Raw genomic sequence first — 24,302 nt, 5'->3', positions numbered from 1 at the left:
ACTTTATCACACCCACCCTCCCCTCCATCCCAGACAAGTGGGCAAACAAGAATGCCTTGGTCACTGGATGTTTTTACTGAATATTTAATAACTGTGTAGTCTGTATGGCTTTCAAGGGATAATTGCTTGGAACATTTTTTTTATTAAGCAAATTGGGCTGAAGATGTCGATTGTTGATGGTGGTGATTCCTATCAGTTTAGAGACATATGTCATATGAAAATCAGATCCATGCCTGCCTGGTTTAAAAATCAGATGTTGTGTTCCTACGTAAATGTAGCTCTACTTCTGTATTTGGAGAGTCAATGGTGTTTTAACCCATTAAGCCTATATGTTGTTATACCTTTAAAACCAGAACAGCATCTGTGTCATTTTAGATGTTGCTATGTATATAGCAACAGGATTTGTTTCCTTTTTTTCTGAAAACTTAGGTTAGGATTTAGAAGGCGTTATAAAATCGGCCTCAGGTCTAAATGGGTTAATGTAAACTGAGCTGACCTACACAGCAGGAGGTGAAATAAGGTAACCCTCCCCAACACTATCGTGTCTCAGAATCCCTGTAAGAGGAGTGCTCCAGTGATGATGAGTCCTTTGCAATGTTGAAAGTCGATGATGATTTGTTGGCAGATTGTGAGCTACTGTGCATGGCACCTGATCACAACAAGGACAAAGGAGAGTGACATTCCTATTGTAGGTCAGTCCTAGTTTATACTGTATAAGCAGTTTTTTGTTGTGAAAAAAAAAAATCCCCCGCGGGATTAATAAAGTCTAACAATCCAAACAAAGACACGGCTATTTGGGCTTAATCCAGCCGCATGCCCTTGAACTTTATATACGGGCAAGCTATGGATCATATGGCTCATAGTTTTGGACATACGTGTGTATATGTATAGAGTATATGCCCAATGACGTCACCCACAACAGTAACGCTGTTGAACAGTTGTAACGTTAAGTCTAGGTTCCGACCAAAACACAAAAATATAGAAGAACAATTTACATTTCTCATCTCCTTGAACAACAGAACTCTGTATCCCCAGGCCAGTCAATCAATCAAAGCTTGTGAGACATTAATGACACGATGTGAGTCACTAGAAATGTCAGGAGGTATGAGCCAAGTGGCTCACAGCCACAAAATCTGGCTTAAAGGGGTTGTCTTACACAGCATAAATTAGGCTTAAGCTGTTCTAGGGTTACCGTCTTTTACAAAGAGGGTGCTAAGATGTGTGATCTAATCTAATGCCCATTCAATTATTCATGGGAGTCGGGTGAGTGGAGAATGGTTCATTTCTGCCAGGTCGGAGACTATGTTTTCACTCCTGTCTGTCCGTGTGTCTGTCTGTCAGTGTGCCTGTGAGCAACTAATCTTTTGCATTGTTGGGCTGATCGGCGAAACTTTGCACGCACACTCCCAGTAGGCCAAGGAAGAACCTGTAACCCAAAAATGTCTAATCGGCCTCATGGTGGTGCTATAACAGGGCCCTTCATGTTTTGGCCTATGACTCTTGAACCGTAGGTCAAGTGTCAAACTTTTCTCCCCCTGGATTCCTTGGATCATGATGCAACTCCCCATATAGGGCCCGACCATTTGTGCCAGACTAGATTTTCTACCATTTCGTATTTTTGATACTGTTCCTACAATTTTACCTAAAACTCACACAACAATTTTACCTAAAACTCACACAAATCGGTACGCATTATCTCTGGAGCCATGTAATCAAGATATCAGTCAGATTTTCAGACTCCATTTCAATTGGATTATGACTGGCCTCCAAATTTTGCGGGCCCTGGGTAGGCGCACTTTTCTTTTTAGTTCCTGTTTCTACCTCTACAGTTTCCCACACAAAGACCAACCTCTGCCCCAAGTGACTGATTTATGCTTTCTCAGTCCTTAATATGTGAACTTAAAATTAAATGTGGAAGTACAGTACATAATATAATAATATAATATAATAAACTTTATTTATATAGCACTTTTCAAAAACATGTTTACACAGTGCTTAACAATACAAAAATAACAAGACCAAAAATAAGAGTGAAAGCAGAGAACTAGCTGACTATTCCTTCTAGTTAAAGGCCATTCTAAAGTAATGAGTTTTTAAAAGATTTTTAAAAGTGGACACCAAAGTGGCCTGTCTAATTTGCAGGGGGAGTTGGTTCCACAGAAATGGAGCCCTAGCAGCGAATGCCCTGTCACCTTCCGTCACAAGGTTTGGGGGGGGGGGGGGGGGGGGGGTCAAGTAAAAGTTTGTGTGCTGATCTAAGGTTTGTGGGGAGACAGGAGGTCAAAAATATAAATAGGAGCAAGTCCGTTCAGTGCTTTAAAAACAAACAATGTCATTTTAAAATCAATTCTGAATACCACTGGTTTCCTTGTGTACAGTCTAGAACAGTGGTTCTCAAACCTTTTGAAGTGAAGGACCCCCAAATTGATCTATTATTTGGCCGCGAACCCCCATCTGAAAAGCTTTTGTGCCAGGAACCCCCAGAAGAGAAGATTTATTTAAAAAAAAACTTTTTTGATATTTAAAAGAAATTGCAGATGCACAAGCTTATAGATCTGATGTGCAATACATCAGATTGTAGATCTGATGTATTGCAGATGTACAAGCTTGCCCCCCCCCCCTCCCCGGACCCCACTTTGAGAACCACTGGTCTATAAAACAGTGGGTTAGTTTGAAATTGATTCAGGCTGATTGACTGATGACGCCTGTCCTCATGGCTTCTATAGGGCTGGTCAGTGCCTCAGGGCTAGACCCGTCAAATGCACTGTGGATGATGTGGGGTTAATGTTTGAATCATCTGCTGTTAGTCAATGGTCCCCTCCACTGGTCATGTCAGAAGTACAAGGGACGTAGATTTGCAGTTATGAAATTACATCAGCATTATGTCTTAGTTACAGGAACAGTATGCAGTATGTAGATTTGTACCAGTCAATTTGTTATTGCCCACTATTGTGTGCAGATCTGCCCCTCTTTTGTGATCCTCCCCATGGTTAGTTCCTTTTCTTTTACCATCAAGGGTTTTTTCTTGCCCGATTAGATACAGTAGATGCCGGACTGATCGGTGAATGAATGATAGATTTTCAGATCGAAAGACAAGCGTGTATCCATACAAATAGAGACAGACAGACAGACAGACAGGCAGACAGACAGAGACACATACAGTACAGTACACACTAAAGTGCTTCAATATATAAAAAGACATATTTTTCTTCAGCTATTTCTCCCACTGCCGCTCTTCAGCCTGTACTGTATATAATTAAGTTACGTCTGGATTTAGGCTCCCACACCACAAACTACAGGCTGTTGGAAATCCGAATCGCAGCCATGTCACTCCACAGCATATGCTACAGGGTACAGCCGGAATACCATAAAACCGCAAAACCTTTCTGCTCTCGTCCCCCTCCCCGAAAGTAAAATTTATGTGGCCCTTGAAACCTGTTAAAACTAAACTTAATAATAAAAATGCTGAATCAGCATGAAGCTAGCAAAGCAGAAATATCACATAGGTATGTGATGCTTTATTTGTCAATGGGTAGTACTTCAATGACGCGATCCAGAGGTCCAGTATGCTCTGTGATGTCATTCCACACAGAGGTACAGTCATTTCATTCCACAGAGAGATACAGTGTGTTCTGTAATGTCATTCCACTGTGGCTGTGGCAAAACGAGGACAGGAGCCACAGCTATGTGTGTGGTCAGGCTTGGTTTGGCTCAGCCTTATCGATTTCACACTGACCCACAAAAAAACATGATCTCTGCCTGCTGTCCCTGCTCTGCAACACACACACACACACACACACACACACACACACACACACACACACACACACACACACACACACACACACACACACACACACACACACACACACACACACACACACACACACACACACACACACACACACACAAATCAGACTACAGTGGCCCCCATGGTCCTGAAGCCCCCATGGGCCTGAAGCTAACTCCAGTTAGACAGTATCCATTAGCCTATCACTGTATTGGCACTTGACAGGCAATTTAAGTGCAGGGGCTCTGTTGCACAAGGTTTGCTGAGCCAGAGCTGTCCCGACATAGATGGCTGTTTAAGGGAGATTAATGATATACTGAAAGCATAGCTGCATCATTGTACTGTAAGCCTGAGCCTGCTGGAGCACAGAGAAGGCAATTTACAGTGATCTATTCATATCCGTCTTCTAGCTGGAGTGAGTCAGAATAACCTGGAATAGCTACACAGTGAAATCCATAGTGTTAATTTGAACTCTGAGAATGTAAAAATTGACCCTTATGGGTCCATTTCAATTTTGTATAGATCATGTATGATCTATTCACAACCAAAGTGTTTCTAGAGTCGGCATACTCTCCTCAAAAGGTGTGTAAACGTGTGTGTGTGTGTGTGTGTGTGTGTGTGTGTGTGTGTGTGTGTGTGTGTGTGTGTGTGTGTGTGTGTGTGTGTGTGTGTGTGTGTGTGTGTGTGTGTGTGTGTGTGTGTGTGTGTGTGTGTGTGTGTGTGTGTGTGTACCATGTGAGAACGTACATGTGCCATGTACTGTATGTGTGCCATGTGTGCAGAAAGCATAGTTGAGACAGGGAGATGGTATGTGCGCGTGCATTGTGCTTGCTTGTAGGCTATATGCACACATTTTGGGAAAATCTTTGTAAACGTGTACACGTGGAGCATGTGGTTAAAACCAAGTGTGATGTATAATTTATACAAATTCACATTGCAGTACATATATCACAAGCTTTGACTCACAATATGATTTGCTATGTCTACTGACGTCAACAAAGTGAACCAAGCCAACCGCCTACATAGACAAGGTTCAACGTAAAAAGCATCCAAAAATACGTTTTATCAGCTATGGTTTCAGAGCAGTTTTTTGTTTATTTAACCACTTGACCCTAGCGTGCCTATCCTGGGCATGTCATAATAGACGAACATAGCAGATCTATAAGCTTAGCTTCGAGCTTGTAGATCAGCTATTTTCGGTGAAAAAAATTTGGTTAGAGGGAAAAAAGAAGTGGGCCATAATGGACCCCTGGGGGACCTTGGTCAATGAGGTTTTTAGTGTTTAAAAAGATAAGCTATTAAAATGAAAGTGAAAGTATACATTTGCATTTGCATACTAATTCTGCTAATTATTTAGAATAGATGTCTGTGCTAGATGTCTGAGTTATTCTCATGACGTAGGCTGCGGCCAACTTGTTCAGGAAATGACTCTGGTGTTGGTGCAACTTCTCACTTCTCACTCAAGTCAAGGGCATGTAAACACACTGGCAGACTGGCTGATGTGCTCATCTGTCTGTCTACAGACATGCACGCAGATACAGATATGCACACACACATCCCAGCCTCGTCTTTTGAATGTTTCTCAGAAAGAGGGCTTCTACTGACAAAGACCCGAACTCTGGGGGAAAATCTCACTTTGTTGCAACCTTGACTTTACTATCTCTTGCATTCCTTTTCAGCTGTGCAGACGTCAGCCTGCTGATGACTAGCTGTGACATTTCCACAGGAAGTGCAATTCTTTCACCTTGCTTTGCCGTAACTTGTAAAACGTTGCAGTGTAAAGTCACGTTAATAACTCTTGGTGCACACTTGTGGCGGATATCTGTAGACCAAAAGGGCCGGAAACAACAACAAGTCACATTCTGTTGGTTAACAGAGCCTATAAAATAATAGGTTGATTAGTTGCTGGACAGAGCAAGACAGAGTAAGAGGCAAATACAGAGTGGAAACAACAACAAGTCACATTCTGTTGGTTAACAGAGCCTATAAAATAATAGGTTGATTAGTTGCTGGACAGAGCAAGACAGAGTAAGAGGCAAATACAGAGTGGAAAAGAAAAAAGATGGGAAGAAGAGAAGAAAGAAAGGATGAGCCAGACAGAGGGGAAAAGAAAAAGGTAGAGGGAGAGGATGTGGAAGACAAAGATGGTAGAGGAGGAGTGAGAGAAAGACATGCAATGCAATAGAGTGAGACAGACAGAAAGAGAGAGAAAGAGAAGCAAAGAGAGAAACAGAGAGATGAGAAGGCTGCGCTGTAAGCGTTTCTCTCTGACAGTATGGCGTAGCTGCGCTCAAAGTGAAGTGATTGTTCTTTTCCAGGGAAAACAAAGGCTGTGTGTGTGTGTGTGTGTGTGTGTGTGTGTGTGTGTGTGTGTGTGTGTGTGTGTGTGTGTGTGTGTGTGTGTGTGTGTGTGTGTGTGTGTGTGTGTGTGTGTGTGTGTGTGTGTGTGTGTGTGTGTGTGTGTGTGTGTGTGTGCTCCCACGATGAATAGACAGGGTTGATTCCCACTCGATTGTCAAAGCCCTGCCAATTGTGTCAGCGTGCCAGCGCGTGCTTTACACTGGCATTATTGTCAGACCAGAGGGCAGTTGTCCTGGCAAAAACAAAGTGACTTTAGATGTCAGAGAACAGTCTTCTGTGGTGTAAATATAGGTCAGGATTACCCAGCTTTTTTTCTGCAGGCTAATCTGAGAAATAACATGTTTTTGTAGCCCAAAGTGCCTAGAAAGCAGCACTAGAACAGACACATATAAAGATCACCTTTTTCTGGTGATGAGGCTCAATGGTTTGAGGGGTTGTCCTGTAACAGGAGGGTCAATGGAAGGATCCCTGGAGTATTCTCGCTGTCTTCTGTAATGGAATTGAGGTCAGGACTGCCTACTTTTGATGACATGACATTTGATGACAAACATGGAGGAACTATGCAGGGTCAGGGTGGCCTAGATCAGGATGTGCAAGAAGGAGCATCCATTTAGTTACCAGTGAAGTGACACATTAAGCAAGGTAAATACAGTGTCACAACTGCTTTGACTTGGCTAAACATAGTTGTAGTAGTGATGGAAAGGTTTTCTGACCATCCTGTGACCAATCAGTCATAGGGTTGAGCCCTACATTCATGTGTGAACTTGGGAAAGTTGCCGACATTATGCTCAATCAGTAGTAATGTAATTTAATGATTAAATAAATACATTGCCCGGTCTGATGTTCAGACCACTTTGATACAGTTTTTTAATCTGTTTTGGTGGAAAATGTCACAGTTGTGATGATTCCCTAGCCATTGTGATCCGCAGCAAATACTGTGCCGTCCATCATAGTTACCATGGATACGCGCATTAGCTGAAAGTTAAATGTACGGAACTAGAAGCTCCATCTACTCATGCTATAATGTTAGTAGTTTTGTTTGAGTGTTTGTGCAAATTAACAAGCACCGTCAAGGTACATTGAACTTTTACATCTTTTTGTTTTGCTTTCATCTACCATGCAGGGCATGTACTATATTTGTCAGAAATCAGATTAGCCTTTCAATATACATTTTCTGGAAGAAAAGTGGCTCTCATAAACACTCTGGACTGGACACTCTCCCCAGCAGAGTGACCAGCTCCTGCTCTCCATATTCACTGTCTCTATTTTAGGCAACACATTATTCACGATTCATTATCTTCATCCCATAAAATGGAGATGCTTTGTTAATCTCATCTAGTGAAAGGTGAACGAGACGGTGATGAGTGGGTGATTTGAAATGAGTTCTTTTGTTAGCTTCTCTTTCATCTAACCAACACTTTTTACTGTCTCTCTTCAAATGCATAAAGTGCCTCTCTCTATTGTGTTTTGTGCTGCAGGTAATTAGCCGGTCAGCATAGACCAATTAATTGTTTACTAACATTGAGACTGGATGCGCAGGTGATTGTTTCACGCAATCAATTTCCAACCTGTTGTTTCGGGGTGCGCTAGTTTCAGCACACCCCAACCCCCTCTTGTGTGTTGGCTAGTGTGGCACGTCCTGGCGAGACCTGATATAATGGGTTTCATTTAGCGCATACTGGTTGCACGCATACTGGTTCTTATCAGTGTGACGTCGTCTGTTAAGGGGTCTATAGTATGATGCAATTATCAAAAATTACAATGTTTTAATGATTGTGTGTGTGTGTGTGTGTGTGTGTGTGTGTGTGTGTGTGTGTGTGTGTGTGTGTGTGTGTGTGTGTGTGTGTGTGTGTGTGTGTGTGTGTGTGTGTGTGTGTGTGTGCGCGTGCGCGCATCCCATGTCCCCATCCTTTTGTGCATGTGCTTGTTCATGTACATGTGTGTGTTTTTGTGCGCATGTGAATGCGTTGTTGTGTGCATGTGCTGGTGTTCCAGCGGACATCCCCAGGATGTGTGACGTGGATGTGTCCTCCGAGCCGGCCAGTCCAACGTCGTACAGCGAGAGCTCTGACCGCTACTGCCAAGTGGACCGGTGGCAGAAGCTCCGCACCGCCGTACGCAAGCTCGAGTTCTGGGAGAACTTCAGTGCCGAGCTCATCGGCACTGGCTTCTTCTCCAAAGTCTATAAGGTAGCATCATCATGCATGTTCTGTTAGGCAGAAACCTCTTATCTCCCTATTTGAACTTTTTTTTGTAAATGAATGCCCTACTTCGTCATACTACAGTGTCACTAAAAAACATCATTTGAATTCTGAAAAGTAACAGTTGTGGGCCCGGACCGCTGGCCTAGTGGTCGGGGCACTTAGGCTCAATGTGGCTTGACAGCGCGTCGCGGGTTCGAGTCCCGAGCCCAACGGCCTTTGCTGCGTGTCATTCCGCCTGTCTCTCTCCCGGTTTCCTGTCTCTCACTAATACTATCCAATAAATGGAGAAAAAGCCAAACAAATATAAAAAAAAGAAGAAAAAAAAGTAACAGAATGAGGTTTCCACCCGACAGCAACGTTATTACTGTAAGGGGCCCTGCACAGAAAGATCCTTAGGGGTCCATTTGGTTACATACTCTCTACTTACTCTAGACTTACTTAATATTGTGACCTTCACTTCAAGACCCACTGTCCACCTATTAAAGTATTCAAAAACATGTTCTCAAGGAAGGTAAAAGTAGAGGTACAGGAAGTACAGGAAGGGTGCCATCACTAGGGCTGGCCGATATGGATAAAAGAACACTGCATTTTTTACCAAATACCTTGATGTCACAATATTGTATTGCGACCAGGATATCATCAAACATAACGATCGCAGAACTATAAGCTCACATCACTTCATGATGTGATATGTGAGCTTGTAGATTGGCTATTTTTGCTATTTTTTAAACATTTTAAAGTATCAAATGTGATTAAAACACTTATACCATATCACAATATTACCATATGCAAAACCCTAGATGATCGAGTCTCATATCACGCTATCGATGTATTGTTGATATATTGCCCAGCCCTAACCTTCACCTTTGTCTGGCCTCCTCTCAAGCAAAGCTGCCTCCGTGCCAGGCAGCCTACGTATGGGCACTGACACCAAAGTTTGCTTTGTTTGAGGACCCTAATTGGGACATGTTTCTCATTCCACTGTCCCCCTCTAGCCAGCAGCAGCAGTGGAGGCCTGAGCCTGTTGGCCACATTATGCAGCCGTGTCCCACTCAGGTCTTACATAACTCACATAGCCCCCCCATCTCAAATATTTCGGAATTCCGTCACTTTCAGGCTTTGTGCCTGGTGGAACGTGCTAGAAAGAGATTAGTGAGTACAATGACTGGATCGGGATTGTTAGGGTTAGTTACATGAGGGAATGAGGAATGAAGGAGGATCATTTTAGACTTTTAATGTGTTATATTTCACTGTCTGAAACAGTCAGATAGGAGGGATTGAGACATAGCTGATGGATAGAGGATGTGAAGAGTCCATCCAGTCATTGTCCAGTACAATTACACATTTTCAACTGAAGAAAGTGCTGCTCAACACAAAAAAAGACACATTTTACACTACATTATTTTTCATCTGCAGTGAACTGAGATGGGAATAGACAAGAGCAGCTGTCTTCGTGGGTGCTCTGTGAAGTAACACACATTCCCACTGTGTCACTGGGGAGACCGAGTACACCTGGCTCTCCCCAATTCATTCTGACAATCTCCACTGCTGTTACCACCGGTAATAATGAACTTTTGATGTCTGTCTGTCAGGTGGTGCACAATACCAGTCATAAGGTGATGGTGGTGAAAATCTATAAAAATGATGTGGACCAGGACAGCATTGTACGAGAGATCAGTCTGCTACAGAAGCTCTCCCACCCTAACATTGTCAGGTACGTGTGTGTGTGTGTGTGTGTGTGTGTGTGTGTGTGTGTGTGTGTGTGCGTGTGTGCGTGTGTGTGTGTGTGTGTGTGTGTGTGTGCTTGTGTGGGCGTGTCCACTACACAGAGCCACGGCACGCTCCTCAAATAAAGGTACTACTCACCTACTAGAAGCTGCCTCTTTCTCTCTTGCCCTTCTTCTCTCTGTTACTCACGTTAATAACTCTAAGCAGGAGGTCATAGCCGGCCATTGATCCACCATGTTGACTGTAGTTCAGACATTGTACCTCTCTCCGTGTGGAGGGGGGAGAACGGGCATAGAATGTACAGTTTGCCGTTTTAAGATGAGTTTGTAGTCAGTTCTCCGCAGTTCACCACAGAATAAAAACTGGATGTACCATATTACATTACATATCTTGTTTGTAATTTTGAATGCCGGAGAAGTGCAGCTTTTTTGTACTTGAAAGTGAGTGGTTGAGTCAATGACAGTACAAATGAAACAGGAACTTGGTGTTGCAATGTAACACCTACCACTGTCTACAGTGGTTACATAAGATAAGAAGTGAGAAAGGCAGAATGTTTACCTAAGCAATCTTATTTTAGCCATTTAGCAAGGTCATTGCAGGCTACATATCGCAGCATGGCGTAATGGCGTATGTGCAGAGCTGCCTGCGTAGAGAGGTGATTGTGTAAGCCTGAGGTGTCCAGAGGTACCTGGCACCCAGCATCCTGCCTCCAAAGTAATTAAATAATGCGGGTGTAATGTCCGTGTGTAAAAAATGGTGTTTGTAGAAGCCAGCGTTGCCAGGATTCACCGTCACTGTGACACTTCAAGTGCCATTGAATTGTTCTATAATGGTAGCTTGAATAACAGCCTCCAGGTTAATTGTTATTCGTTTTTTTTTATAATAGTCCATGAAAACCAGAGATAGGTGAAATATATCATGATGTCAAGGACTTTTGATCCAATCTGAAAAAAGAAATGTGTTCATACAAATTACATTTGTATTACATAGAAATATTCAAAATAGCTTTCCCATTCCTTGTTTAGATATCTCGGGATCTGTGTGAAGGAGGACAAACTTTACCCCATACTAGAGGTGAGTGCTGTGAGTCATTTCTGTGCACGTTCGTAAGCAGGCTCTGTCCACCTTGTTGACAGCAACAGATTGCTCTCCATGTTAATGTGTTAGATATGGTATGTAAATATAGATTGTTTGATTGATTTACTTTACAGTATCCAGCATGAGGTTGGACTGTTCCATTACATTGGAGTGGGGGGTGTGATACTGTACTGTATAACAGATGTGTTGAACCATTTCCAGTATGTGAATGGGGGATGTCTGGAAGAGCTGCTGGCCAGGAAAGACACACCCCTCAGCTGGAGAGAAAAGGTTGATCTGGCCTGTGACATCATCAGGGGAATGATCTACCTGCACTACAAGAACATCTATCACAGAGACCTCAACTCCAAGGTACTGCATCTCACCTGCCATCTTTGGAGCATCTATATTTCGCTATGATTTAGTATGTAATATCTTTATGATATTGTACATTATATACTTATACAGAAGTATGCCTATCTTACATTCTAACTGCATAATTGGATCGCCTATCACCTCAATGCATATTTGGCACATTGCTTGTCTGATGAAGACCATGAGGATCTAAGAACTTTCAAAAATCTGGCCTCCTGGGCCAAATAGAAAATATAAGAAATCCAAGCAAAATAAAACAAAATGTTTATTGACAAGGTGATGTATGGGAGATGCAAATATGTTTCATCCTATCTACACATTTGTCAATAAATCAATATAGTTACTTAGTGTAACTATATTGTGTGTCTCTAATTAAAAGGTCACTAAAATAGAGCACACAGCCCCACAACCTCTCCACAAGTCTGTCTGTCTGTCTGTCTATCTGTCTGTCTGTCTGTCTAGTTGTGTGTTTTTGACAAATCTTAATACACAGCAGACAACAACATATATAATTTCATCAGTCACAGCTTTGCTTGGATTTAATTGTAGCCACAGATTGTGTATGGAGGAACCTTTTATAATAAGGTCTGGTTGCCAGGTAATTGAGTAAGGGAAAACAAGAGCAGCCTATTGTCATGTTAATATGGTAACAGTGTCACTGGACACAGAACCCCTCACTCACTCTCTCTGCACTTAGCCGCATGAGCACACACATGACATGTACACACCGTCTCATTTTCACTTTGCATGAGAAAGTAGAGGCCCCTTCCAAAACAGCAGTGACGTTGAACCGTTTTCAATGTAACGAGTTCTGGGACCCACGGGTGGTCAAGTGGGTCTCAAGGAAATTGAATGGGTCTAAAATCTCTCTCTCTCTCTCTCTCTCTCTCTCTCTCTCTCTCTCTCTCTCTCTCTCTCTCGCACACGCACACGCACACGCACACGCACACGCACACGCACACGCACACACACACACTCACTCATATTACCACCTAGCAAGATGCTCAGGCATTTAGCATTTTCTTCAAAATACACTTTTTGGTACTACTCCTACAGATTTTGTCCAAAGCTCACACAAATCGGTACACATTCTCTCTGGAGTCACGTGATCAGGATGTATCAGTCATATCTTTTATATTCCATTCCGATTGGTTTCCAAATGTCTGGTTTTGCCAAAAACGTGACAAATGAGCCTCGTGTCCTGGCGGCTGCACCCTATTACTGACACAGCCCTGGGTCGGCAACCAGGTCTGGTGGAGATCTGTGCTCCGAGGATGCACTTTTCTATTTTTTGTTTCTGCTGCCTTTCTGTCCCTCTCATCCTTTCGCTCACTTTAACCCTCTCACTCTCTTTAACTCTCCCTCATGGGCTCTCTCTCCTCCTCTTGTCTCTTTCACTTGCTTTCTTTCTCGCCCCCTTTCTCTCAAACTCAGTCTCTCTCTCTCTCTCTCTCTCTCTCTCTCTCTCTCTCTCTCTCTCTCTCTCTCTCTCTCTCTCTCTCTCTCTCTCTCTCTCTCTCTCTCTCTCTCTCAATCTATTTCTCCCTCTTTTTTCTCCTGTGTTTTTCCTATTTGTCTCCCAACCCCTCTCCCATTCAGTCGTAAACGACGATATTACGTTGTCCTCGGTTACTGACATTCACCACGTCAGCGAAGGGTAGGGCTGACATTTGATTTGGCCCTACTCTCAACTGTGGCATTGTAACTTGCCCCCCCCCCCCCCCCCCTTTCTGCGTGACAGTGTTCCCCAAGTCTTGTTTCTGTCTCCCCCAGATCCAGATCCCCTTACTGAAACCATTATGCTTGGCACCGCCAAGCAGCCATTTATCTTCGCACTTACAAACAATTGCTTTGCTCACAGGGTCTGGGTATAGTCCAAAAACGCAGAAACATGGTGGGGATTAATTGCTGAAGGATTAACATAAATTCTCAAGTTCTCATGTTTTCAATGTTAGAAAGAAAGTGGTTGAGTTAACTGGGAGCCAGCATGTCTATGACATCTATGGCCTCTTATAATATCCCATACAGAAGAACTGTTGTTGAATTTGTCATGTGTTACCATAGCCATGGGTTTGGGACTCGAAAGCTTTGAAGCTGGAGTTCAGTGAGAACATTATTTTAAGGAACATGGCACATTTTATTTGAAGGTAGTTACGGTTACGATTATTCTGTGATTGCCAGCATGCATCTCAGGCCAAAATGGAAGGGTTCTGGAATTAAATCTAAACTCTGCATATTTTTGAATATTGTATCAGATATGCTTTACGCACATACTGTAGGGCCGCCCTAGTGTAGCGGTAAGCCTTTCATGCAGAAGGTTGTGTGTTCGAACCCTGCCTGGGGTCGACGTCAGCTCAGGCATGCAGTCGAAACGGGTGACTTTCTTATCGCCCAAATCAAATGGGTTCAGATCTGAGCCCTCCTGCAGGAGGCACATCTGTCTCCAGACGTAAAAACAGATGATGATGATATACTGTACTGTACATCAAATGAGGGCTGTTCTGGATGATTCCTGACTGATTTTTTTATGCAGACTTATCTAGGAATACTTATCTAGAATCTAGGCAGTGATATTCAATTATGGGCCATGGGCGTCTGAGTGTAAATACCCAAGTACAGTCAGATGTCCATCTGACATAATTGGGTTAGGATTGATTGTAAAACTTTAAATACCAGTTTAAGCATCAGTTTGGATGCTTCCTTATTGATTTTGAGCTTTTCTCAATTCATTCTCAAGCAGTCCCCGAGGACCAGCTCCAGTGCCTTGGTCACAGGCACTGGCAGAAGTATGTCCCTAACATGGGAAGAAACCCACATAATCTTGGAAAAGAACTGGCAAACTCCACATAGAAAGGCTCCAGTATGGTTCTAACCCAGAGCATTCTTGCTGTGAGGCAACAGTCCTAACCATTGAGCCACTGTGCCACACTAATAATCATTATCTCCCTAAAACTATTCCTGAATCTGTTGGTGCAGGACCAAATGCTATTTCAATTTCAATGTTGCTATTCCTTGTTAGTTCCCAGAAACTTGTTGCTTTCCTTGGCGGCGAGTCGAGAGGCCAGAGCTAAATTTAGTGGTCAGGCTTGGAACTGGAACGGCACCAGCAGAGCTGCATAATGACAGGCTACTGAATGGAAAATACTACTGAAAAGAGAAACCGACAGTGACATACTACACAGAGAGAGAGAGAGAGAGAGAGAGAGAAACCTTTAGTGGAGAGAGAAACCTTTAGTGGCTACTGTAATAGAAGCCAGATGTTGTGACGTCAGAACCAGCCGTGTCCCGGTCAGCCTGCTCTCACTTACAGTATAAGCACGCCTTGTTTGGAGACCCACATGCAACACACACGCACACACGCACGCACAGTCGCACACACACACACACTCATACAAGCACACCCGCCGAGCTTGTGCAAAAAACAACAACACCTGGTGTACCTCCATCTGTCACTCAATCCTTCCCTCTGTACATCTCACTCTCTCCTGCTGTCTCTCCATCCATCTATCGCACTGTCCTTTTCCATCTCTGCCCTGCATTCCAGCCCTCAGCCTCTCAGTCTGCTACTCAAACCTCTTGATATGCAGCATCCAGCCCCCTCTGGCCACAGTGCTGCAATTTGTGGCTATTGGCCATACATTTGGTACTCCTGGGACTGAGTATGGTCAGTAATGTAAGGGGAAGTCAGAGGAACTTTGATACAGATTTTAACCAACATGGATCAACTTAGTATTTTGTATTGGCTGATTACTTACATACAGTTAAAAAAAAGAAAGACAAATAAATGGTACCAGTCTGAGACTAGATCTCAAATCTCGGGTTTGGGGAACTTTGTCTTTGGGATACTGCCTGGTACAGTTCAGTACTACATAATAAGGTTATGTAAAGTATGATAAGGTAAGGTTTAGACTTTATTAATCTCTCGAGGCAGATTTCTTTTTCTAAATTTAGAGTAGGCAATACGTTTTTACCCCCTTTTTAGTCGTTATGCCAATTAATTCCTCCCCACACACATTTCTGTGTTGTCACTGCTGTTGTCTTCTGACTCACAGTGAGGAGCCCCCACCAGGAGGACATAGAGCCTTCATCGTACTCCTCCCACCCAACACTCCCTGCTGACAGGTGCAGCCCCCATACATGCTGTGACAAATATCACCCTCCCCGCCCGGCCTCCATCCCCCGGTGAATTGTGTACGCATAGACGCCCGACAAAGCCGGATGCACCACGGCGGATTTTAACCCACAACCTCCATGGCGGTGGGCAGGGACTTTACCACTGCGCCACCCAAGTGCATCTTGAGGGTAGATTTACTTTATTTGGTCATCTTGTAGGTACCACCAGCAGTAGAAAGTAAGTGCCCAAGATGGGAATAGCAGTGAGTAAACACAGTTGTCCATAGTAAACCTTGACCATACTGTAGTGGAGTTGAGTCATCTGCCATGGAGGGCTATGTGCATGTAGGTTTCCATTACAATACAGCCTGACACTAATCAGCTGGAGTAGTGTTTAGTAGGATGCTATTAAGACATTCTGTCATGTGACTGTCCATTAGCCAGGTCAGGGCTGAATTATTTAGTGTGGTGAGAAGGTGTTGACTGATAGCAGACCCTACTGAGCTTCCTGTCTGCCTACTCTGTGGGCTTCAAGCTGAATGGCGGCCATTTTATCGACTGATTGTAAAGATTGGCCCCAGGGATAAAGCCTTTAACTCATACATGGGCAACTGGCGGCCCGGGGGCCACATGCGGCCCCCACCTTCACTTAATGCGGCCACAGGTTAATATCGTAATACTGATATATTATTGATTTCAGCTGTTCCAATTCCAAACATGCAAACATGACCCGCTTTAATTGCTTCAGTCTACTGTATATAAGTAGCTTAATGACTAGTATTAAAATGCTATTGTCTTTTTTAATGTCCAATGTATTTGTATTTAAGTTCATGAAGTTAACATAAGTATAACTAAATGCATTTGAAATTAAATAAAAATGTAACTTTCCAGGATTCCAATTAAAAAATAGCAAAAAGAAAAAAAGAAAAAATAGCAGATCTACAAGCTCAAAACGCGTCACAGTGCGACGCGTTTGTCGCTTGTAGAACGGCTATTTTTGCTCCTTTTGTGTGACATAGAATGGCGAAGTACGGCATTAATTTACAAAAAAAGTGAAAATACGGAGATAAGAGGAGTCTGCCCTGCAGTATAAGCAATGTGGCCCTCTGGAGTGCGTGTGGAAATATAGTGGCCCTCTCCATCATCAAAGTTGCCCACCCCTGCTTTAACTGATATGTGCAAATGGACACGAGTTGTCTTACATTTACAGTTTTAGGTAATTGGTCAATATTGTAGAGATCAAAATCACCACATCATACATCCTGCCACACTAAGCTTTGAAGATGAATGTATTGTGAGGGGGGGGGGGCGGGTGGAGGGATTTCTGAATTCTGTATCCTTTTTCAAGACACAATTTATGTTTTTTTTTTCACTTAAATGTTTTTAAACTTGCATTCGAATGATGACTCATAGCAAACCCATGATTTGTCTACAATCCTTCTCATCCTGGTATTTTTCATCTCAAGAGTAGTATTTACTCTTCTGATAGGACACTATAATGTAGAAACATACAAATACCAAATACCATGTTAAAGAACTCACCACCTCGTTTCAAATCAATTTCCACAGTCGTATGTTGCCCTCTGCTGGCAAGAAATAGCCACTGTAATAATCACTGTTGTAAAGTGAGCACGGGACTTTGTTGATATGGGGTGCGTTCGGAAATACAGCACTGAGCACACTGCTGGCCAATACAAACTAATAGGCGAGTGCGCTCCGGTGCGCAATGTCTGAACGCACATGGGTTCCCAAACTTTTCAGCCCGCGACCCCAAAATAATGCGGCCATTGACTCGCAACCCCACCTAACCCTGGAGGTAATCTATGCACATAAACGTGCACGTTCAGTGCGCATTTGTAATGTATTAAAATGGTAAATGTACTATTTGTAATCATTTTTAGATTGTATTTCATCCATTCTGTTAGATGGCACAATTTCTGTTTACTCACTTTTTACTCACTGTTTACTCACTTTTATGGACATCATCTTTTTTTTTTTTTTTTTTTAATGTTATGACCCAAAATAATTTCGCAACCCCACCGTCAGTGTGCGGTCTCGACCCCAACTTTGGGAACCCCTGCCCTAGATAAACATGTAAGAGTCAAATATGTAGACTATCTATCTGTCTGTACTTGGATGTTGTTGTCACCGTACGTTAGAAGAACACATGTGAAATTCATCCACTGCATTTACTTATGTCTGTATATCTTGTCCGTTTATCTCTTAATAATCTCTCAATAATTTCCTTTTTTCCATTAATAATAATAGTAATAATTTTGGTGTGGGTGATGGCTGGTTTGTCCCGTGTGCACCGATTAGATCAATGCACAACAGGTAAGCAGTCACACCTGGCTTGAATCCAAACTAATTGGACTGAGCTGAGTGTGACTGCACACAGGATAAACCAGCCATCACCCAATAAATAAATAAAAAATACATTTTATTTGTATAGCATTTTTCACAATACTCAAAAACCCTGATCATATCTTCTTCTTGTCTCTGTCTTCCAGAACTGTCTGATCAGCATGACATCACGGGGCAGAGAGGCCCTGGTGACAGACTTCGGCCTGGCCAGGGAGGTTGTGGAACCGCTAGTCAAAGATCCTGGCAGAAAGCTGTCCCTCGTAGGCTCTGCCTTCTGGATGGCCCCTGAGATGCTCCGTGGAGAGCCATATGACCGCAAGGTAGTGAACAAAACTCCTTAGACTCACTAGTGTAACTTACTAAAACTGTGCTACACTGCAAAGTTTGGCTTATTTTTTTTTTTTGCTGTTTTATCCTGATGTGGCTGTATGTAATGGCTAGATACGATAAGATTAAAGGACCACGTCACCCATTTTCAACCTGTCTTCATATAATTGGTCCTCACTAATCCTCATTATAAGATGGTACCATTTCTGTGTACTCTCTCTGTGTCTCAGAGGGCTGTGGACAGGTCAGAAACCAGAGTGAGTAAACAGAAATTGTGCCATCTAATAATGAGCATTAGTAAGGACCAATTATATGAAGATAAGGAAATGGGTGAAGTGCACCTTTAAGATAAAATAATGCATGGATCAATGCTGACACATACTGTACTTTTTTTAACCTACATGCTGTATAAACATATCTTGAAAATGATATATCGTCGCTGTCGGGTGGAAACCTTGTATGTCCTTTTTTATTATTACAAATAAAATAAAATAGTGAAAATAGCCAATCTACAAGCTCACAACGTTGTAAGCTTGTACATCTGCTATTTTCACTTCTTTTTGACACTCTTGTATATCGAAGTACCACATTCATTTACGAAAATACATAAAAAGTAGAAACATGGAGTTACAAGGTTTGTGCCTGACAGCAGCAATATCCTTGGGTATTAATGATTGTGTGTTGCATGGTTTGACTGGCAGGTTGATGTGTTTTCCTTTGGGATTGTACTTTGTGAGATACTGGCCAGAATCCCCGCTGACCCAGAGATACTGCCCAGAACACAGGTGGAGTTTTTAACCCGTATTTACCTTGGAGAAAGTATTTTGCCTACTTTTCACTTTACATTTAATGGTATGGTATTCAACCCCAGGAGCTGGACAGCATAGTTGTAGCTGACTCGCCACAACACATTCTTCCAGTTGAAAATGTCATTTTTAAAATTAAATTAAAGGCTCAAGACTCACTAATAAATCATTAAACTTAAAAAAGTATTTAATATATAGATCACTTTGATGAACAACAAACTCATACCATCACTATAGCATTTTGGAAAGACTTAAGTTTTGATAATGTTAAGGCTTTTATAAGTCTCTGCTTTGTTTACAAGTATGCATGGCCTGGCTCCTCCTCCAGTGCGAGATTTTATCCACAGGAAGAGAGTCACTGGATGGCACTGGCCCCACCCTGTGTACCTTTAAAACTACAGCAATGGCTAAACATATCCCAAACATGTGAGCACTGATAAACTTATAATCTTAGATATGCTGCTGTTTTAGGTATTAGTAGGTATGCAGTTTTTTTTAGGTAGGCTTAAAGGTACAGTAGGGTAAGTGATATTTTTTGGTTAAAACAAAAAGTATTTTGTTAAAAGGTTAAAATACTATATTCTGATAGTAATCATTGCTATAGAGTGTTTTTTCAGTAACAGATGTCTCCCTGTCTCTCCAGCTCTTTAATAAACAGAAAATACTTTAGCTTAAGCTTAATTTGTATAGTGTTCCAGGTCCAATTTTGTCTGCTCATTTCTTAGTGTCATCACTTCCAATTTCACTTGTTTAATCTGTATCCTGATTGAGTTCTCTGTCCTGGTTGGATAAAATTGGAAATGAAACTGAAACTGAAACGAAAAATGCATTTTCTGTTTAATAAAGAGGTGGAGAGACAAGGAGACTCCTAATACTGAACAAACACTCTATGGCAATGAGTACTATCAGAATATAGAGCTATTTAACACTTATTTTAACCAACGCAAATCACTTACCCTACCTTTAAACTAGGTATGGTATTCTTAAAAACAATATTGTAGTTAGTTGGATGCTCTCTTCTGTATTTGTTATCTTGTTATGTATTATAGTTTTTTTTTGTGGAGTGGGGACTGTGGATGGAAATTAGCTTCTAGCTAAATCAGGCATGTTTACATGACATCATTTTCAGTTGATTGAGCATTGTCCCTTCTAAATAAACGAATAAAGTAAAAGTAAAGTAACACAACATTTTGAACAGATTAACAGATGAGACCGATCCTATCTTCTGCTAATTTCTTCCATTTTGCATTGTATGTATTAGTTACACTAAATAGTTGTTCCACCCCTTGCTTTCATGTGCTTTAGGACTATGGCTTGGATGTGAATGCCTTCAGGGAGCTTGTGAGTGGCTGTCCTCAGCGTGTACTGGAACTGGCTTCCAGCTGCTGTCTGGTAGGTAGACAGACTGGATGGATGGATGGATGGATGGATAGTCTCAGCGTGTGTTGGAGATGTGTGTAGATGAACTACAGAGAAATGCTTCTGTAAACCTAGCACACACCCTGAAATAGAAGGTGACACTCAATCACTTTATTACAGTAACTGTAAGTGAATAGCTAATAGAGTTTTTTTACTCAAAAGAATGCCTGAGATGTTTTGTTTTGAGAAGTCCAATGTTGCTTCCATTTCATTAAGGACAAATCTCTAAGAATGATCTGAAAATGTGTAATTTGATAGATCTGAGTTGTGTGTTTTACAACATATGAGAGAGAACAGGTTGTAGGCTAGAGGCTGTTGTAGTAGGATGCTAATGGAGAATCATTGAAGATCTTAACTCATTTTCTGCCAATAACGCATATATGCGTTCTTTAGAATCCACCACTTGCCTGCCAATAACGCATATATGAGTTTAAAAAAAAAAAAAAAACTTAAAAAAAAGAAAAAATTGACCCAAAGACCAGACCAGGGAGATATGATTTTTTGATGATCTAGACTCCTATCCACTTCCTTGTTAATTTAAAAATTCTGTATCTCGGCTCCTGAGTACTTTTTTAATTTCAATGAAAAATCTCTGGCAGAAAACTGCAAAAAATCTGAAATAACTCTGGCAGGTTAAGTGTTAATACTGCTCTAATGGGGTCACTGAGATGCTATCTAATGTTATTGCTTCAATGTTTTTAATATTTCAATTAGTTCAATAGACAGCACCACAACTGTTTAGCTTGTGCAGCACAAACATTGGAACTTGAAACTGACTGTCTGACTGATAATGGAAAAACCACAGCAAACAAATATTCACTTAGTATTATTTTAACCCATTAAGACCTGGAACTGTGTCATTTTTAGATTTGAGCTAAAAAGCATTATTTTACACTTTGGGCTATTCAAAAATAGCAGATATACACGAACTTGTAGATCTGCTATTTTTGAAAAATCCTGAAAATGTGTGCAAATCTTTGAATATATATATATATTTTTAAGCGAACATTTTTAACTCAAATCTTTGCTTCTGGGGGGTCCCTGGAACAAAATATTTTGATGGGAGTCCACGGCCAAATAAGTATAATTTTGGGGGTCCTTGACATGAAAAAGATTGAGCACCACTGATATAGAAACGTACGTTTTTCAGAATACTGTTGAGATTTAGGAGACATGTAGAATCGGCTTCAGGTCTCAATGGGTTAAACTGATTGTAATACAAGTGTCTTTGTAACTCAGGTGGAATCCTTCCGACGACCTGCCTTCACAGAATTACTCGATGAGTTGGGGGAGATCGCTGAGACACTGGAACCGCCTCCGAAGTCAGATTTGGCCACTAGCTGAAGACCGAAAAATAAGGAGGATTTTGGCAGCTCCCATTGGCTGTCAGGCTCTGTACATAGACAGTAAGCTGGACAGTACTAGTGGAAATTAAACAGAACATTGGTCACCTGTGGTGCCACATTGCACAAAGTAAGGAGGAGGATGACTTTGTTGTTACTGGACTGGTGGAGTGGTGATGGATTGGTGAGATAATACTGGATGGCTCTTTTTGAAGAGGAGCGTAAATTACCCTCATGTCCCATAGACATTTTTGCTTGACCATTTCATTCTCACTTGTGTGCATATGAATAAATGTAGTTGTTTAATTCAGTGAAAACACATTTTACGAGTTTGTGTTTGTCTTTTTACTGCATGTAACAAACTTTTTATTACTTTTATTTCATGTTTTCTATATATTGTATTCCATGTGAGTGTAACCTTACTTTTAAGTGGTTTGTTTTGAAACAGACGATACAGATCAATCTGTTGATTTCTTTCCTTGCCTCTTTCATCTGCCTTCACTTTTCACTTCACTTTTTGATTCAGGTCTCGGCTACACTGGCCTGACACTATATTTGCGAGTTTCCTTGGCCCTTTGATGACAGGAAATTGCTTTCGTCAAGTAATCATGCATCAAAGAAGATTTGAATTTCAAACACGCATTACAGGCACTGATTTAATTAGTTAGCACATTTAATCAGCGAGGTGAGCAATATCAGGAGTAGTGTTTATACCTGTAAATGATATGCTCTTGGACATGAGACACTGCTGAACCAGAGCAAACAGGACTAAATGTGGTACTCGACAAGATGTTTAGTTACCTATAAAAATGTTGGAGGTTTTCTTTCAGTTTTTTGTTTAGATGTTTTAGTTCCGATGCTATTAAAAGAGATGATAACTTCTGACTTCTTCATACTTTAAACCTACATTCAATTTACACAAGGTTCACCCTGTTTGGTTTATGTTAGAATCAGTTTTACATGGAGTTTATTTCCATAAAAGCATACATTTGTTTGACATGAACATTTTCAGTATTAAGATCTCCATTCTTTGAGAAGATAGAGATAGAGATATGCTCAGTTAGCATTCTGTGAATAGTGAAGCCTTGCCTTTCTTCATGTTGCTCTGAACTTCTTGTTTTTATCAGACATCCCTTGTCATGCAATGTGTGGTAACTACGTACGCTCACACATGTTCAAGGATGTGTTTTATTAGTCTACGTTTTCACAGAAATGTTGTCTGACTCTAATCGCTTGTCACACAGATAAGATCTTCTCATGGCTGTGCAAACAATACTGGACTGAATCTTTGAGTCTAAAAACAAGATAAAAATATAGCTGCAAGCAGCGATAAATGGGTCCGAGGCATGATAGGCAAAAAGCGATATGCAACAATAGCACAATAAGACGTAGAAACAGAATAGATTGAACTTGAAACAAGGCAGCCCATGCAACTAACAATGAAATGAGCATTCTCAACAGCTGAGCAAAGTGCTCAGGGATTGTGGCTATCAATCCAGGGTTAAGAACATTATTCATGGACACCTCAATGAAGTGGTCATAGACAGGAATCGAATCCTCAACCTTCGGACTCACAGGCTGTCAAACTAGTGATTGAGCTAAGGCTTCATCCAGCCTGACGGTGTCTGTTGAAGATCATAGACTCTTGCCTTCTGCCATGAACTGAGCCCCTGTTTCACTAACACTAGATCAGTGGTTCACAAAGCATTTATCAATAGAGAAATGTGATATCTCCTCTGTACCAAAACTAGTGAAAGTAGCCGATCTACAAGCTCACAAAGCGTTGATATCCAAAAAGTTGTGAGCTTTGTGAGCTTGTAGATCGGCCCATTTCACAAGGAAGTATGGTATACTTTGAAAATAACTACTCTCAAAAAGGCATTTAATGTTATCTTATAAAAATTGCATAATTATGCATTAATTAACACTAGTCCATACCCGGTCGACGCATCCGTGGGGGGGGATATGCGCACATGATCTGGCAACCCGGGAGGCAGTTCATCCCATAGCTCGCGGGGCCATCCCACAGCTGGACAGCCCCGTAACCATGGCGACATTCTTTTACACAAAAACGCTAATAAACAGCTGAGATTTGGTGAAATCGAAAAACAGGCTTCGCTGTTCCGTGCACATGGTAATGGTCAATGGCTGTGTGCAAATTCATATCAATTGCTCCGGCCACTGAGGAGAACCGGGCAGAACAAATTTTGGTCTCACCACCATGCGCGTCAATCCCGGGGGTTGTCCCCCCCTAGCTTCAGATTGGACCCCCCCAAGTCAGATTGGACCCCCCCCTCCCCAAGTAATTTAGGATAAAGCTAACCCTAACCCTAAAGCCTAAAGTTAAATATTTCCCAAACTACAAATGATTTCAAAGAAAAAATCTCAGTTCGCT

The 24,302-nt window shown here is 41.8% G+C and overlaps 1 protein-coding gene across 2 annotated transcripts in view; it reads left to right on the top strand.

The window, feature by feature from the left end:
• LOC311043473 (dual specificity testis-specific protein kinase 1) overlaps nt 1-22,723 on the top strand; it is a 28,449-nt gene extending 5,726 nt beyond the window's left edge. Inside the window, exons 1-9 of one of the 2 annotated variants that reach the window (XM_084054727.1) lie at nt 6,723-6,793; nt 8,147-8,340; nt 9,948-10,069; nt 11,109-11,157; nt 11,383-11,532; nt 18,159-18,332; nt 19,041-19,124; nt 20,451-20,537; nt 21,804-22,723. In XM_084054727.1, coding sequence (XP_083910853.1) covers nt 8,161-8,340; nt 9,948-10,069; nt 11,109-11,157; nt 11,383-11,532; nt 18,159-18,332; nt 19,041-19,124; nt 20,451-20,537; nt 21,804-21,908 — 951 coding nt within the window. In that variant the 5' untranslated portion in view covers nt 6,723-6,793; nt 8,147-8,160 and the 3' untranslated portion in view covers nt 21,909-22,723. Of the gene's footprint in view, nt 1-6,722; nt 6,794-8,146; nt 8,341-9,947; nt 10,070-11,108; nt 11,158-11,382; nt 11,533-18,158; nt 18,333-19,040; nt 19,125-20,450; nt 20,538-21,803 lie in introns of those variants that run through there. The other variant, XM_084054726.1, reaches the window with a different exon arrangement.
• The last annotated feature ends 1,579 nt before the right edge of the window (nt 22,724-24,302 follow it).

This window comes from Gymnoscopelus microlampas (assembly GCF_963454915.1).
Source record: "Gymnoscopelus microlampas genome assembly, chromosome: 4".
Taxonomy (NCBI): Eukaryota; Metazoa; Chordata; class Actinopteri; order Myctophiformes; family Myctophidae; genus Gymnoscopelus; species Gymnoscopelus microlampas.
The sequence above is the reverse complement of the archived record's forward strand: the minus strand, read 5'-3'. Positions and strand labels throughout refer to the sequence as shown.